Here is a 15,862-nt window from a genome sequence, read left to right on the forward strand (position 1 = left end):
GAGTCTCTGCCGTGTCTCTGCGCGAGTCTCTGTCCAGGCCCGGAGACATTGGGCAGGACGGCTTGCCAGAGCCCTCTCCCTCCTTCAACAGGTTTTTTTACTGTTAATTGGGTAAATTATGGGGGTTTTATTGCATTTTTAGAGCCTCTTGTGGTGCAGAGTGGTAAGGCAGCAGAGATGCAGTCTGAAAGCTCTGCCCATGAGGCTGGGAGTTCAATTCCAACAGCTGGCTCAAGGTTGACTCAGCCTCCCATCCTTCCGAGGTCGGTAAAATGAGTACCCAGCTTGCTGGGGGGTAAACGGTAATGACTGGGGAAGGCACTGGCAAACCACCCCGTATTGAGTCTGCCATGAAAACGCTGGAGGGCGTCACCCCAAGGGTCAGACATGACCCGGTGCTTGCACAGGGGATACCTTTACCTTTACCTATTGCATTTTAAATCTTTTATTATGTAACCCGCCGCGAGACCTGCTGGGGAGGCAGCGGCATATAAATCTAAAAAATAAATAAATAAACCGGAGTCTGGCTTCAGGGTTGACTCCGGAGCCAGGCTGGCAGGGGCTCATGGGGATTGTAGTCCATTGACCTCTGGAGGGCCACAGTTTGCCCACGCCCGCTTTGCTCGAGGGCCCTGGGCCTGCAGCACCGAAAGGGTGAAGCCGCAGCGAGCCTTGCGCTGGCTAGAGAGGCGCAGCGCAGCCGGGGGAAGCCGCGCGGGGAGGGCGGCGGTTCTGCAGCCGCATCCCGGGCAGCTTCCCTTGCAAGTAAGGCTGGGCGGGCGCCGGTGCAAGAGAGAGAGGAATGCGGAGAGCCTGCAAGGGAGGGAGGGAGCCTGGGGTGATTGTTGCCAACTCCGGGAGGCAAATGCCTGCATATTTAGGGCAGGGGTTTCCTGAGATTTGGGGGCGGGGGGGGTAACCTGAGATGGGAACAAGGGCTTCCCTCCGAGGCAGCCATTTTCTTCGGGAGGGGGGCGCATCTCTGTCTGCTGCAGGTCGGGCCCCTCCTGGAAGGTGACCGCCCTCTCGGGCGCCAGTTTTTGCATGGCTCTCTCATAGAATCCGAGAGTGGGAAGGGTCCTCCGGGGTCATCTAGTCCAGCCCCCTGCAGAATGCAGGGAATTCACCCCTATTTAAGTGCCGTTTGTTTGGGGAGAGTGCGGGGGGAGGGTGCGGGGGGCCAGGGAGATGGTCATCAATGACTTTTCGTTCTGCCGGCTGGTGTCCATAGTCCTCCCAGCAGAGGAGAAGAGGAAGAGTTGTTTTTTATACCCTGCTTTTCTCTACCTGAAGGGAGTTTCAAAGCGGCTTGCAGTCGCCTTCCCTTTCCTCTCCCCGCAACAGACACCCTGTGAGGTGGGTGAGGCTGGGAGAGCTCTGAGAGAACTGATCTGTGAGAACAGCTCTCAGAGGACTGTGACTAGCCCAAGGTCGCCCCAGCTGGATGCATGGGGAGGAGGAGCGGGGAATCTAACTCGGCTCTCCAGATTAGAAGCCACCGCTCTTAACCACTACACCAAGTGAGGAATGGACGATGATTTACCTTTAAGACAGTGCATAGAACTTTGCAATGCTAAGGGAAATCATGGAAGCAGCACCAGGGCCCACCAATCACAGCAGGCGTTGATGCTCCCCTACAAGGCAGAGGGGGGGGGGGCAGAGCATTCTGAAATGGCCACACCCCTTAGGTTCTACTGTTATAGTCGCATCCTACTATGCTTCCCGTGGGAAAGATGCATTCATTTTGCTTTGTGCCATTGTGACTTTGAACTGCTGTCCTGACTAATGGTTTGAGTTATGTTCACAGGACAGTGTTGGAAGACTGAGGAAGCTGAGGGGTGCTGAATGTGTCACCAGGGTGCAACTGTTCTCTTGGGGAAATAGTCAGCCTGCCTTTTCTAAATTGGGGCACGTTAGTGTGTCATTTGGGGGCGGGACGTTTGGGAAGTATATTGATCTGCACGTACCTAACGAATCGGTTTCAACAAGAAGCATCATGAACTCTGTTTTGCTGTATCAATAAAACCACTTTTGCCAACATGCCAAGCCTGGACAGTTGAGAAGTTGGGGAGGACGTGGCAGTCACAGCCTTCTGCCCTCCCCCAATGTGCACAAGGCCAGGAGGAACAAATGGCAGAAAACCTGGACACTCTTGACAGTGGTCCACCAGCCACAAAATATGCTATTGTTGAGAGCCACCAAGGTAATTCTCACTTGTCTCCTGAGCATAGGAAGGTGTGTGATGTTCACGGGTGCCTCTTCATTCTGGAGAGCCAGCGTGGTGTCCTGGTTAAGAGCAGTGGCTTCTAACGTGGTGAGCTGGATTTATTTCCCTCCTCCTCCACATGCTGGGTGACCCTGATAGAGCTGTTCTCACAGAGCAGGCCTGTCAGAGCTCTCTCTGCCTTGCCTACCTCACAGGGTGTCTTGTTATGGGGAGAGGAAGGCGATCGTAAACCGCTTTGAGACTCCAGGCAGTGAAAAGTGGGGTATAAAAACCAGCACTTTGACACATTACTGCCTCTCTCTCTCTGTTTCCCCAGGGAGAAGCATCTCTCCATAGCCAAGTGAACACTGGCATTTTTTCACATTCAGAGGTGAGCCAAGAGAAGAGGGAGGAGATGGAAGAGCAGGACCCAGGAGGACCTGGGATTGGCAAGAGTGCAGTGAAAGACCCACTTCTCTTTCAAGCTGGGGATACTGTTGAAATTCGGGAAAGATCTTTTCCAGAGATCCTGGTTAAGGACACCACAACTTCAGATGTTGATTGCCAACGCTTCCGGCGCTTCCGCTACCAGGAGGCTGCTGGGCCCCGAGAGGCTTGCAGCCGGCTCCACGGACTCTGCAACCGCTGGCTGGAGCCGGAGAGGCACACCAAGCAGCAGATCCTGGACCTGGTGATCCTGGAGCAGTTCCTGGCCCTCCTGCCCCGGGAGATGCAGGGCTGGGTGAGAGGATGCGGGCCGGAGAGCAGCTCCCAGGCGGTGGCCCTGGCCGAAGGCTTCCTCCTGAGCCAGGCGGAGGAGAGGAGGCAGGTGGACCAGGTGAGTGGCTGTTCTCCAGGTAGGTTTAATTCAAGCAAGGAGCTCTGGCCTTGTCCTAAAGTTTCTCTGAGGGAGATTTCTCCAAGTGTTAATCAACCAAAGGGGAAGTCGAACAGCCTCCTTCAGCAGCTTCTTCTACTAGAGAATGTCTTAACCCTTCAGATAACTCACCAGGTTTGCTGGTGGAAGGTTGCCGAGTCTGGACCCGTCAGCCGTAATTAAGCAGAAGAAAAAAGTCTCAAGCTGGCGATGGAAAATGATTTATTCCCATATTCAAAACGGATTCCTGGGTATAGTCCGTTTTCGATATTTTCATTTGTGATATTCTCAACATTGTTTCTGCAGTTCAATCCCAAAATGGTCACATATCCAAATTTTTAGGGGTCTACTAATATTAATATCACAATAGGAATCCAATTAGAGAAAATTGAGTTATTAACAATATTGAGAATATCACCGATGAAGATATGGAAAGTGGACTAAACTCGGGAATCTGTTTTGAAATTGTTTTGAGTCTGGAAGTGGGACAGGATCCATTCCTGGGTCTCCTTTTCATCCCATCTCCCTTGCTGCTGTTTCAGATGCGGGGACATTCTGTGAAGACAGAAGCCACAATCTCGGAGGTTGGAGGAGCTTTTTGGGAACAAGGGCAGACCCAGGAATATGCCCAAGACATCCTCTCATCTGGTAAGGACTTATTGTTCTTGGATTTTATTCAGGCAACCAATGAATGTGATGGGTAGAGAGTTCTGATCAGGAACATAATGAAGAACCTCTTCACAAAACACAGAGGAAATTTGCAGCACTCAGTGTCCACTAACAGTGATGCTGCTAAAAGGAGATTAGACAAATTCATCGGAGGTAATTCCTCACATTAATTAAAAGATTCATCACTCACCTTCCTTCAATAAGAGGAATTGAAGGTGTCTCAAAAAATAAAAGATAGACACACCTGGGCAGAGTGGTTCAGCCTGCTGAATCAAGGGAGCCTCCACCTTCTGGGGCATCAGAACTCCGTAAAGCAGTTTGAGGGGCCAATAACCATGGGGAAATTAGGCTTCTGTGCTCATCCTTAAAGGGGTACCTGGTGGGCCTCTGTGGGAAATAGGATGCAGCAGTCAGGGTGGCAGGCTGTGACCTCTCACCCCACAAGCTGTGGGTAGGTCGAAGTAAACAAAATGGATGCCCGCCAGGCAGAAACCTGGGGAAATAGATGGATAACTTAGAACTGTGGCTCACCCAGGACCTATTTCTTCACTCGGGGACCATTCCTTCAGCACACAAGCCTGCTTCCTCTGCACCCATGTACCCTAATTAAGCCATGATTTTTCAGCAGTTAATGTATTAACGATTAATCTAGTCACCCATTACCTTTCCTGTCCGGTCCTTGTAGAGCCATCCAGCCGGCGTGGAATAGGAACTCACGGCAACGACCCTTCCTTCTTTCTTTGTCTCGCAGGCCATGGAGAGAGGTTGCTGAACAGCCGTCTCTTCAAGGGAGCGGAAACGGCTGCTGCAATTGCAGTCCAGGTAGGAGGGCTGAGCCGGGGACGGCCTGGGTCTCCCCTCCTGTCCCAGGGAGGCTTTTGCTCCTGCAAGTGGCTGGAGGGTGTCCAGGTGAGAAACGCTGGGTGAGCCCATGTCAAGCTCTACATCCTTCATCCCATGTGAATGCTCCCTTCCAGTCTGAAGTCTAGGGATGAGCACAGACTGGTTCATGACCTCAAATTTGTCAAGAATTTGGCCAGTTCATGCCCCACCAGATTTGGAGTAGACCCCGCCCCCCCAAAAAATTTCCCAGACCTTTGGTCTGGTTGGGTTTAGGGTTGGGGCCATTTAAACTTAGCAGCTGAGCAGGGCTTTCCAGGGCAGGGGAAGCAAAACTGGCCGCTAAAAAGCTGTTTGCCATGGCAGGCTTACAGCAAATGAGTGTAGTGGTTAGGAGTAATCATCTCCTTCTCCTTCTCCTTCTCCTTCTCCTCCTCCTCCTCCTCCTCCTTCTCCTCCCTCCTCCCTCCTCCCTCCTCCCTCCTGCTGCTGCTGCTGCTTGCTTCCCTCCCTTGGAAAAGGGGAAAGCAAAACAGGTGCTGTAAGTGGCCCAGAGCCATTTAAAAATAACAGTCAACAATTCTGAGCAGAAGCCAACTGAACTGGCCCATTGTGGGGGTTGGGTCCTCTGGGTCCAGTTTGGGAACACCCCAAACTGGAACTTTTCAATTTGTGCCCATCTCTAGTGAAGTGTCTGCCGGGCATGATTTCTGACAAAGGAATCTGGTTTTTCTTGCAGTGTCCTTTTTCCTTTGAGGAGGTGGCCGTCTCTTTCTCCGAGGCCGAGTGGGCCCTGCTGGATCCGGGCCAGAGAGCTCTCTACAAGGAAGTCATGCTGGAGAACTACGGGAGCGTGGCCGCTCTGGGTAAGGACCTTTCCTAGGTGCCAGTTGCTGCTTTTGAGGTGATGCATGAATCAAAATATCGAACAGCAATGTGTCATTTTGATTCCTGTCCTGCTCCTTATCCAGGGGTAACTGGCCAGTGTTGTGGACTACCATCTCATGGCGGTTTACAATAAAACAGTAAAGTTACAATATAAAAGCCCCGTACAACAAACAGACGGGTGGTGTCATGATCTGAGCCTCCGGCCTCCTCAAAAACCCCTGAATATTCAGTCTCTGCAGACGGATCCTAACTTCTCTGCTTTCAACCTTGCCAAGACACCCCTCCTCCAGAGGGGTCATCTGCCCTAATCCTGATCTGAAGGGATCCATCCCCTTGTACTTCTTGGTAAGGTGACCAGATTGTCCCACTTTTGGGGGGACGTCTGGGGGTACCTGGTAAATTGTACTTATGTTGAAATTAAAAATATATATATTACAATACTATTTTTCGCGTTCTATGCATTCTATGAAACTTTTTGTTGCTCCATAAAGACCAAATTTCTACTCAAGAAACCCCCCCCCAATACTTTACCAATATTAAAATCTGGTCACCTTATATTGTGGGCTCTGACCATGTTTGTGTTCTTCCAGAATAATTCCTTCTTCTTGCTTGGATTTCTTTTCTTCCTTATATATATGAAATAATCATTATTTAATCTCTCTCTCTCTCTCTCTCTCTCACAAAGAACAAAGGAACGCAAGAGAGGCTGTGCTGGAGACAGACAAAAGCTTTGTGTCTGAAGAATGCTCGGATGGCTTCTCAAGAGGATCTCAGGAGAAGATTTCCTTCCCGGAAGAGCTGGCTGAGAGTGGGTATCCTTCACACAAGTCAAGAGAACAGGCAAGGAATAGCCATGGAGGATTTCTGCTTCACTTCTTAGAAACCCTTAGTTTGGTAGAGTTATAAAGCCTGCTGGGTAAGGAGGGGGGGAGGGAGGGAGGGAGGCCTTCTGGGCCCTGAGATATCGAGGCTCGGAAGCTTCTTCTGGGCAAAAGTAGGGATGGGGAAATTGAAAAGGTACCCAAATCAGCAGTTTTTGTATGTATCTGATCTGAATCGCCCATCCCTGCACTTTGAACGGGCTGAATAATTGGTTGCTGAATTGCAATGCAGTGATTCAGCTGGTTTAAGGGAAGGGCCAGGGGGAAGAGTGCCCCAAACAGCTGATCTGTCATGATCTGCTGCTTGGCAGGCCCCTTAAATGCCTCCCTCCAGCCTTCTGAGGCATCTAAAAGGGTCCACCAAGCAGTTGATCATGACAGATTAGCAGCTTGGTGTGCTTTTTAAATGCCTCCCCAGTGCATTCTCAGGTGCTGCCTGGGAAGGTGGGGGGCCGGGCGGACAGAGAGTGCTTCCAGCAGCTGATCTGTCATGTTCAGCTCTTTGGTGGGCCCTTTAAATGCCTCACCCCGCCACCTTCTGAGGCAGTGGAAACACTTTCAGCTGTTTGAGAAGGCGGGGGGGGGGCATTTAAAAGGCCTTTCAAGCAACTGATCATGACGGCTTAGCTGCTGGGCACACCCTTTAAATCTCTCCCCCCCACCACTTTCTCAGACAGTGGAGACATTCTCTGCCGCCTGAGAAGGTGGGGGGGGGGGAGAGGCCTGTGCATGGGCAGCAATTTGGATTCAACCAAATTTGAACCTGTGAAGGGCAGCTGTTTTGGATGGTGCATACTTTTTTTTGCCACAGGCATGCCTAGACAAGAACTCTCCTGTGGCTCTTAAGGCGACATGATATTTTAAAATATTGGATATTCTGGGGGAAGGTGGGCGGTCAGTTAAGATCAAGCCAAAAGGCCCTCAGTCCTTACCTACTGTAGTCACGTAGATGCCTTTGAACTTTACCTGCCCTCACATGTTCTAATGGGATCTGTCTCCTCCTTCCAGCTCAGGATAATCGTAAGAATGAGGAGGTTGAGGAACTTCATCAGCAGTTGGCAGATAAAATTGACAATGAAAAGTTGAAAGGAGACTTCAGGAATCAAGGCAGACCCAAAATGCTGAAAGGCAGCCGAGTGGTCAAGAAGAGGGATCAGCCCATTCCTTGCCAAGAGGCTGATTTCCAAAAAGTCACTCACATGGCAGAAGGAACATATGAGCACTCAGGATATGGAATGGATTTCTCAGAACAAACCCAATTTAATGCCCAATTCCACTGGAGAACTGATTGCTTGAGTGGCAATCTTGAATGCCATTTAAAAACCAAGAAAGGGGATAAACTTTTTGAGTGTTCAGAGTGTGGAAAGGGATTCAGTCGGAGTTTCAATCTTAAACAGCATCTAAGAACACACACAGGAGAGAAACCTTTTGAATGCTCAGAGTGTGGAAAGAGATTCAGTGACAATTCTACTCTTAAACGGCACCAAAGAACTCACACAGGGGAGAAACCTTTCCAATGCGCAGAGTGTGGGAAGCAGTTCAGGCACAGTGGTACACTTCAGTTGCACCAAAGAACCCACACAGGGGAGAAACCTTTTGAGTGCTCAGAGTGTGGGAAGAGGTTCAGTAGGAGTTTTCGTCTTCTGGAGCATCAAAGAAACCATACGGGGGACAAACCTTTTGAGTGCTCAGAGTGTGGAAAGAGATTCAGTCAGAGTAATCATCTTCATCAGCATCAAAGAACCCACACAGGAGAGAAGCCTTTTGAATGCTCAGAATGTGGAAAGAGTTTTAGGCACAGAGGCAATCTTCAACTGCATCAAAGAACTCACACAGGGGAGAAGCCTTTTGAGTGCTCAGAGTGTGGAAAGAGATTCAGTCAGAGTAGCCATCTTCAACAGCATCAAAGAACTCACACAGGGGAGAAACCTTTTGAGTGTTCAGAGTGTGGGAAAAGATTTAAGCACTGTGGCACTCTTCAAATACATCAAAGAACCCACACAGGGGAGAAGCCTTTTGAATGCACACAGTGTGGAAAGAGATTTAATGGGAATGGCAGCCTCCAGCTGCACCTAAGAACTCACACAGTAGATAAACCTTTTGAATGCTTGGTGTGTGGAAAGAGATTCAGGTTTAGTGGCAGTCTTCAGCAGCATCAAAGAACCCATTCAGTGGAGAAACCTTTTGAATGCTCAGAGTGTGGAAAGAGATTTATCCGAATTGGCAAACTTCAGCTGCACCAACGAACCCATACAGATGAAAAACCTTTTGTGTGCTCAGAGTGTGGAAAGAGATTTAGTCAGAATGGCAAACTTCAGCTGCATCGAAGAACCCACACAGGGGAGAAACCTTTTGAATGCTCTGAGTGTGGAAAGAGATTCAGTCAGAGTGGCACTCTTCAGTTGCATTTAAGAACTCACACAGGGGAGAAACCTTTTGAATGCTCAGAGTGTGGAAAGAGATTTAGTGCAAATGGCAGTCTTCAATTGCATCTAAGAACTCACACAGGAGAGAAACCATTTGAATGCTTAATATGTAGAAAGAGATTCAGTCAGAGTGGCACTCTTCAATTACATCGAAGAACCCACACAGGAGAGAAACCTTTTGAATGCTCAGAGTGTGGAAAGAGATTCAGTCGCAGTGGCAAACTTCAACTGCACCAAAGAATCCACACAGGGGAAAAACCTTTTGAGTGCTCAGTGTGTGGGAAAAGATTTAGTTGGAGTAGCACTTTTCAAAAACATGTAAGAACCCATACAAGGAGAAACCATGTAACTGCTTAACCTGTGAAAAGAGCTTTTCTCCTCTTTGACACCTGCAAGAGAACCACAGACTGTACTATACATTGAAATGATATAAACTGTTGTAAGGAGCTTAATTCTTTACAAACTTTAGCCCTAAAGAAATCTTATAAATGGATCGTGGAAAGAGCTTTTGCCATGTTCAAATCCTCACATCCCACAGGGAGAAAGCAAGGATCGGCCTTGGTTATGTAGGACAAAAGATTTCCTTTAGCCTGGAAGAGTCCACCCAGGGGAGGAGCCACCTCAAGAGCCTGAGACACAGAAACAACTTTTCTGTTCCTTGGAGAATCCATACAAGGGTGAAACTTTCCTATAGCTGGTTATGATGAGGGCTTTCTTTAAATGCCCAGGTGTTGGAGGTTCGGAAAGGCTCAGAAAGAAATTACTTAGAGGAGGGATGTTGTGATTGCCTTCCAAAATACGCTACTTCAGGTAATTTTTCTAACCAAAGGAAAAAAGTCTTAAGCTGGCGATGACAAAATGATGTATTCCAGTGAACACAACACCCACCTCACAGGGTGTCTGTTGTGGGGAGAGGAATGGGAAGGCGGGATATAAATCTAATAATAATAAAATAATAATAATAAAAGGTGACTGTAAGCTGCTTTGAGCCTCCTTCAGGTAGAGAAAAGTGGCATAGAAGAACCAACTCTTCAGTAATCTCAGGGCTCTCTCAGCCTCCCCTCCCTCACAGGGTGTCTGTTATGGGGAGAGGAAAGGGGGGAGAGTAAGCCGCTTTGAGATTCCTTCGGGGAGAGAAAAGTGGCATATAAGAACCTCCTCCTCCTCCTCCAGGCATTCCATAAATTGCAAAACAATGACTTTACTGATAAAGTTGTTCTGACCAAGCAGTAATCTCAGGGCTCTCTCAGCCTCACCTACCCCACAGGGTGTCTGTTGTAGGGAGAGGAAAGGGAAGGAGATCGTAAGCCGCTTTGAGATTCCTTTGGCGAGAGAAAAGCGGCATATAAGAGCCAACTCTTCTTCCTTCTTCTTCCTCCTGCTCCTGGCTTTCCACAAACTGCAAAACAATGACTCAAGAGAGTTTTCCTTTGTATGCTATAGAGCTGCACTGTACTAAATAATTCACAGTTACTTGGAGAAATTATTAGGGACCGTGGTCTGTGCTACTGTGTTTAGCTTACTGAATCTAGGCTCCTCCTGTGTAATTTTTGTATTATTTAATGTATCATGTTACCTTACGCTTTGCTTCAGTCCTGGTTTTAGATTTCTGCTCAGTTCTGCAACTCTAATTGTACTGTGTTGTTTATTGAATGCCCCACTTTTTCTATTGTATTCATCCGTAATCTGTCTTAACTTGCTTTTTTCTGTATTCTGTTTTCTAAACAAAACAAATAAAAAGATATATTGGGGAGAAAAAAGAGAGAGAGAATTGATTCTGACGCTGAGTCCAAGGCAGCCCCAGTACAGTGAGTCAGAAAATGAAGCTCACCAGCCCAGGTCACGAAACACAAAAGGGATGTGCTGGTGGATCAGAAGCCGCGTCCCTGTTGCAGGTTACAAATTGTTATTAATGTTGTTTCGCCACGTTAGGTGTCAAGCTCTTTTAGAGAGGCCTGCTTGGAGAATAAACTGACTCCATTTGGCTTTTTTAAAACCTGCTGTGGACGGGATGCTCTTGGCCTTCGAGGACTGTGCTTCCCTCCGTCCTGGGGGTAAACTGGAGCCCGGGACAAAGTGCCTGGGGATGGCTGACCCATTCCAGAGATCCCTTCCATTGGCCTCTGACTATAGCTCCGACCAAGCAGCAGCAGAGGGGAAGGGGCAGGGAGGGTCTCCCCAAGTCAGGGCAGAGGGGCTGCCTGGAGGGAGGGAGGGAAGGCAGATGGGGAGGGGGAGAGCACTGGCTAAAATCCAGGGTATATTTGAAGGAGCCGAAGGGCTTGAAGGACTCCTGTCTGGGACCCCCCCTGGCCGAGGAGTCGTGTTGATTTATATTCCTTTCCAAAATGCAGATCTGGGCTCTCTGCCCCCCCCAAAGGCCACCCCGCCAGGCTTCGTCCCAGAAAAGGGGTGTCGGAGTTGCATTGGAGACCAGAGCACCATCTTCCCACTTTCCAAGCTCCCTCCCAGCGATCCTGCTCCCTGTTCCCTCCTGGGGACTGTGGTGACTCTGCCATACTGGAGATGGTTGCCACCTCCCGTTGAGAAGCGTAGCTCATCTCGGGACTATAGAGACGAGTTCCCTTCGAGAACACGGGTGCCTTGGAGGGCGGGCCCTTGGGTATGGTTCTCCCACGGAGGCCTCAGGCTGGCAGTGCTCCTCGCCCGTCCTCCCGGGGGCAACCCCATTGCGAATCTGGAGAATTTCCAGGCCTATGGCCCCTTTGCCCTGACCTCAGTGGTTTTGGGGATAGTCAAATTAATATTTTCAGGTGGGGAGGGGGTTTCTAAGGAAGGCCCCCCCTCAACCACCGCTTATAGTTGCTGTTTTAGGCAGGGTTTTTTGTGTGTGTGTGTGTCGGTGTTCACTGGAGGTGAGAGTGGAGGAGAGGGCTGAGGGAAATTGGTGGAAATCTCTGGAACTTTATCTACAAATACCCCCACACCCACCCGCCACACATTTTAAGGGTTCCCTTTATGCGTGGGCACAGTTTTGTCGAGTGTGACCACAGGAGCCGCCAGCTGTATCGGGTCAGGACCAGACTGAACCCTCTTTTGTGAGCTCGGTGGCTTGGCAAAAGTGCGGGAATCTGCCTGCTCACTGGATTCCATGTGGATCCCTTTGGAGGAGCAGGGTGCGAGTGATGCTCAGTGGAGGGCCAACTTGTGAGGCTCCTTTCCGTGGGAATCTGACTCTCTTGGCGCTCTCTTGGCATGCTGTTCAGCCAGTGTGCCACTGGGCTAGATTCCCAGCCAACTGTATGACTGTTCTAGCCGGAACATATTTGCCCAAATTATTCAAATATGACAAGACGTAGGGCTCCTTTGTGATTCCTACTAAATTCCACACTTTCAGATCTTTTGTTGTTGTTGTTGCAAGCTTCAGGTTTAAAAAGCTTCTTTGTGTCCTTCAGTAGTGCTTTTTTGGCAAATGTTATAAAGGTGTATAGGGTGATTTCACCCCCTTGCCTCCCTCACTTGCAGGATTTTCCCCTCCATTTTTTTAAATTTCTTTTTGACTGCTCAGCTCCTTTAGCTATTTTCTCCTTGTTTGAAGGTTTCTGGCTGCCCCACCCTGGCAGGTAATCTTTTGATGCTGGCTCAGCCCAGGAACTTGAGGGAAGAGACAAAATCACCCGGTTAGCTTCTACTTTTGAGAATGGCACACCAGAGGCTTTTGAAAGGGCAAAAATAAACTAAACATCTCAGTCAATGTAGAGGGAGAACGGTCAGATGGAATCAAGAGGGGGGAAAATCTGAGGTGAATCAATAATAACTCTGAGGTAATTCCACAAACCCCAGTTAATATGTTTCCAGCAAGGAAGAGATCTAAATTTTTCACAAGATCTTAGAAGCTTAGAGCAGAGAGGCTGTATTTCCAGGGTCTAGTGCAGTAGAAGTTCTTGATTATAACTGATTGTTCAAGTCTCAGAAGGCAGGGATACCCTACCAATTATCCCAGAATCCTTTTCTCTCTAAACAAACCAGGGATCTCTCCATGCTTTAGAGCTTCAACTACCTTTTCAACTGGTCAGGGAACTACTTCTATAAACTAGAAGCTCTGCTCCTTTTAGGTCATCTTCAGCCATCCTCCCTCTCTTCCTTGCTACCTTCCCAGTCCTCAGTCAAGGGTAAACTCTCTTCTCTTCAACAGTCATTTCCCAGTTCCTCAGATTTCATTTGAGGAACCTGCCACTCCCTTCACAGTTTTCACCTGTTAGGAGGTTTCAAAGCACTCACAGTGCAAAATTAAAGTTCCCAGGGCAGGCATCTTCTGCCAGTAGATGGCACTGGAGAATTGCTTTTAAAAAACAGGGCAGAGGGGATGAATTCCCACTGGGCCATGGAAACTTAAAGGCCACAGGGAAAGACCCAACATGAGGTGAAATTACAGCATTAAGGAAACCACGGACTTTAGTTCCCAAGACCTAAGAGCAGTTTTTAAAACTGGGACTTTTGGAGAATGTTAATTTATAGGGTTGCCATGACTCGGAAGCTACTGTAAAATCAGAGTCCAGTAGCACCTTTAAGACCAACAAAGATTTATTCAAGGCGTGAGCTTTCGAGTGCAAGCCCTCTTCGTCAGACTAAGCTACTGACAGTGTTTAATACAAAAAACGAGACCTCAACTCTTTCTGCAGAGATGGGTTTGGGTTCATCCACATGATCTCACCCCCCAACTGGGTACCTTGTTTTCCAACTTTGAAATCTTCCAGGAAAGGTTTCTTCTGTGTGAGTTCTTTTGTGATATGTAATGCATTCACTCAAAAAATGCTCCTTCTCATACTCCGTGCATATTTAATGTTTCTGTCTGTGAGAATTATTTTTTGTGCAGAAAGACTGGACGTCTTCTCAAGGGGTGAGTCCCTCATGAAGAGTTCTTGTTCCTTCAAGGGTATTTTCCTTGCGCTCCAGAGTAAATCTTGGTGGCCCAGTTGTGGCTAATTAAAATCAGGTTTGTTGGTCAATCTCTCAAATGTAGCTAAATCTCACCTGGGCTCCCTTCCCAAGGACACTCAACCTTCTGAAATTCTTCACATGGATCACATGCGGACTCTGCCTCCTGCACATGGCTACAGATCAGCCTTTCTCAACTTTTTCACCATTGAGACCTCCCTAAAATATTCATCAGGCTTCGAGAAACCCCAGAAGTGGCACAGTCCTGCACAATATGGTTCGGAAGCATAGCTGTGTACATACCCATTTGTGGCCCCTTTCCTTCTCACCCCCTCCAGACCAATCACTGGCCATTTGGGGAAGGAGGGGGCAGGGTGTACATGAGCATATGTGGTCATATCATCTTATAAATGTTTAACAATTTTTTTTTAATGTATTAAACTTAATTAACTCCCACCCATTCGGGAAACCCTTCAAGGGTCTTCAAGAAACCCCAGGGTTTCACAAAACCCTGGATGAGTAAGCTTGCTATGTAGTCTAGTCATTGGGACTTCTCTGTCCCAATTTTCATGGATCATTGCCTAGAGGGAGTTGAAAGCTAGGCTTTGATGCCTCATATCAGCATCCACACACCACAGACGGCCCCCAGTGACACGGTTCCCAGTTTTGCTTCAGCAGAATTTGAGGGGTTCACTGTTCTAATTCCTGGTGCAAAGCAGCCGTCCCTTCCATGCACAATCTAATGGATTTGCGGAGCATAAGATGTCAGTGATACTGTCCAATGCTCTCTCTTGGCATAAGGTCCTTCCTCTTGTTAAAGGGCCCACTGCAAACTACTTCTTGGGATCCAAAGATCCCCTAAATTGGATGTTTTTCCCAATAATTCCACTTAGAATCATAGAGTTGGAAGGGTCATCTAGTCCAACCCCCTGCACTATGTAGGACACTCACAGCCCTATCGCTCATCCACTGTAACCTGCCACCCCCTTAAGCCTTCGCAGAATCAGACTCTCCATCAGAGAATCAGACTCTCCATCCAGCCTGTTTAAAAAGCTCCAGAGATGGAGAACCCACCACCTCCCGAGGAAGCCTGTTCAACTGAGAAACCGCTCTCTCTGGAATGTCTTCTGAATGTTTAGATAGAATTTATTTTTAATTAATTTCATCCCATTGGTTCTGGTCTGTCCCTTACGAGGTTTTAGCTCATTTACAAGCTATGCACCTTGTATTACTGTCTCTGACTGAATTTCCCTCCACAGAAAGGTCTTCTGGTGGGACACCCCAGCCCCCTCTGTGTAGGTGATTAGATTCTGGAGGGCAGCTGGATCCAACCTCTCTTGGCCCAGGAGACAGGGAACAAGTACCGATTCTCTCAGTCTGTCCAGCAGAGTAAGGTAAAGGTAAAGGTCTCCCCTGTGCAAGCACCGGGTCATGTCTGACCCTTGGGGTGACGCCCTCCAGCATTTTCATGGCAGACTCCATACGGGGTGGTTTGCCAGTGCTTTCCCCAGTCATTACCGTTTACTCCCCAGCAAGCTGGGTACTCATTTTACCGACCTCGGAAGGATGGAAGGCTGAGTCAACCTTGAGCCGGCTGCTGGGATTGAACTCCCAGCCTCATGGGCAGAGCTTTCAGACAGCTGCCTTACCACTCCGCTCCACAAGAGGCTCTTGTCCAGCAGAGTACGGGACCTTTAACCTTTATATCACAAATTCTGAAATGCAGTTTGTCTCAGTAGAAAATGTGAAACTAGTTTCCAACCGTTATGTTCCTGCAGAGCAGAAATCCTCTCCTGTTGTCTTTTCCTTGGCAGGAGATGGCCATTGGACCGACAAGGTTAACTACTCCCCCTCCTGATAGTAATTTCTATGCCAGTGCTCCCCTTGACAGATAGGTAGAGCCAGCTCGTTTTAATTTTGGATTTATACAGCCTTGGAAAATCCGTGTTACCAATCTGTTTCCATTCTGTTCTGTTCCCCCATTTGATAATTTATATATATTTTTGCAGCATAGGACTTTCCCTCCTTACTCCTGTTTTTTTTTTAAATTTATTTATTGCCCTTCATCTTCTGAACTCGGGCAGATGGTGAGTGGGTGGGCAGAAGGAACTGTGTCCATGCTTGCCTGTCGTGGTCCTTCCTTGCAGGCCCAGGGGAATGCCAATCGCCACTTTGA

General features: G+C 48.4%; 1 protein-coding gene across 1 annotated transcript in view; it reads left to right on the top strand.

Annotated features, from left to right (window-relative positions):
• Positions 1 to 611: 611 nt before the first annotated feature.
• The window catches only part of LOC143834142 (uncharacterized), a 32,471-nt gene continuing 17,220 nt past the window's right edge, over positions 612 to 15,862 (top strand). The window contains exons 1-7 of the mRNA XM_077330748.1: positions 612 to 765; positions 2,544 to 3,044; positions 3,626 to 3,731; positions 4,438 to 4,661; positions 5,332 to 5,458; positions 6,166 to 6,288; positions 7,370 to 9,115. Coding sequence (XP_077186863.1) covers positions 2,622 to 3,044; positions 3,626 to 3,731; positions 4,438 to 4,661; positions 5,332 to 5,458; positions 6,166 to 6,288; positions 7,370 to 9,115 — 2,749 coding nt within the window. The 5' untranslated portion in view covers positions 612 to 765; positions 2,544 to 2,621. The remainder of the gene's footprint in view (positions 766 to 2,543; positions 3,045 to 3,625; positions 3,732 to 4,437; positions 4,662 to 5,331; positions 5,459 to 6,165; positions 6,289 to 7,369; positions 9,116 to 15,862) is intronic.

The sequence above is a fragment of the Paroedura picta genome, chromosome 3, assembly GCF_049243985.1.
Source record: "Paroedura picta isolate Pp20150507F chromosome 3, Ppicta_v3.0, whole genome shotgun sequence".
Taxonomy (NCBI): Eukaryota; Metazoa; Chordata; class Lepidosauria; order Squamata; family Gekkonidae; genus Paroedura; species Paroedura picta.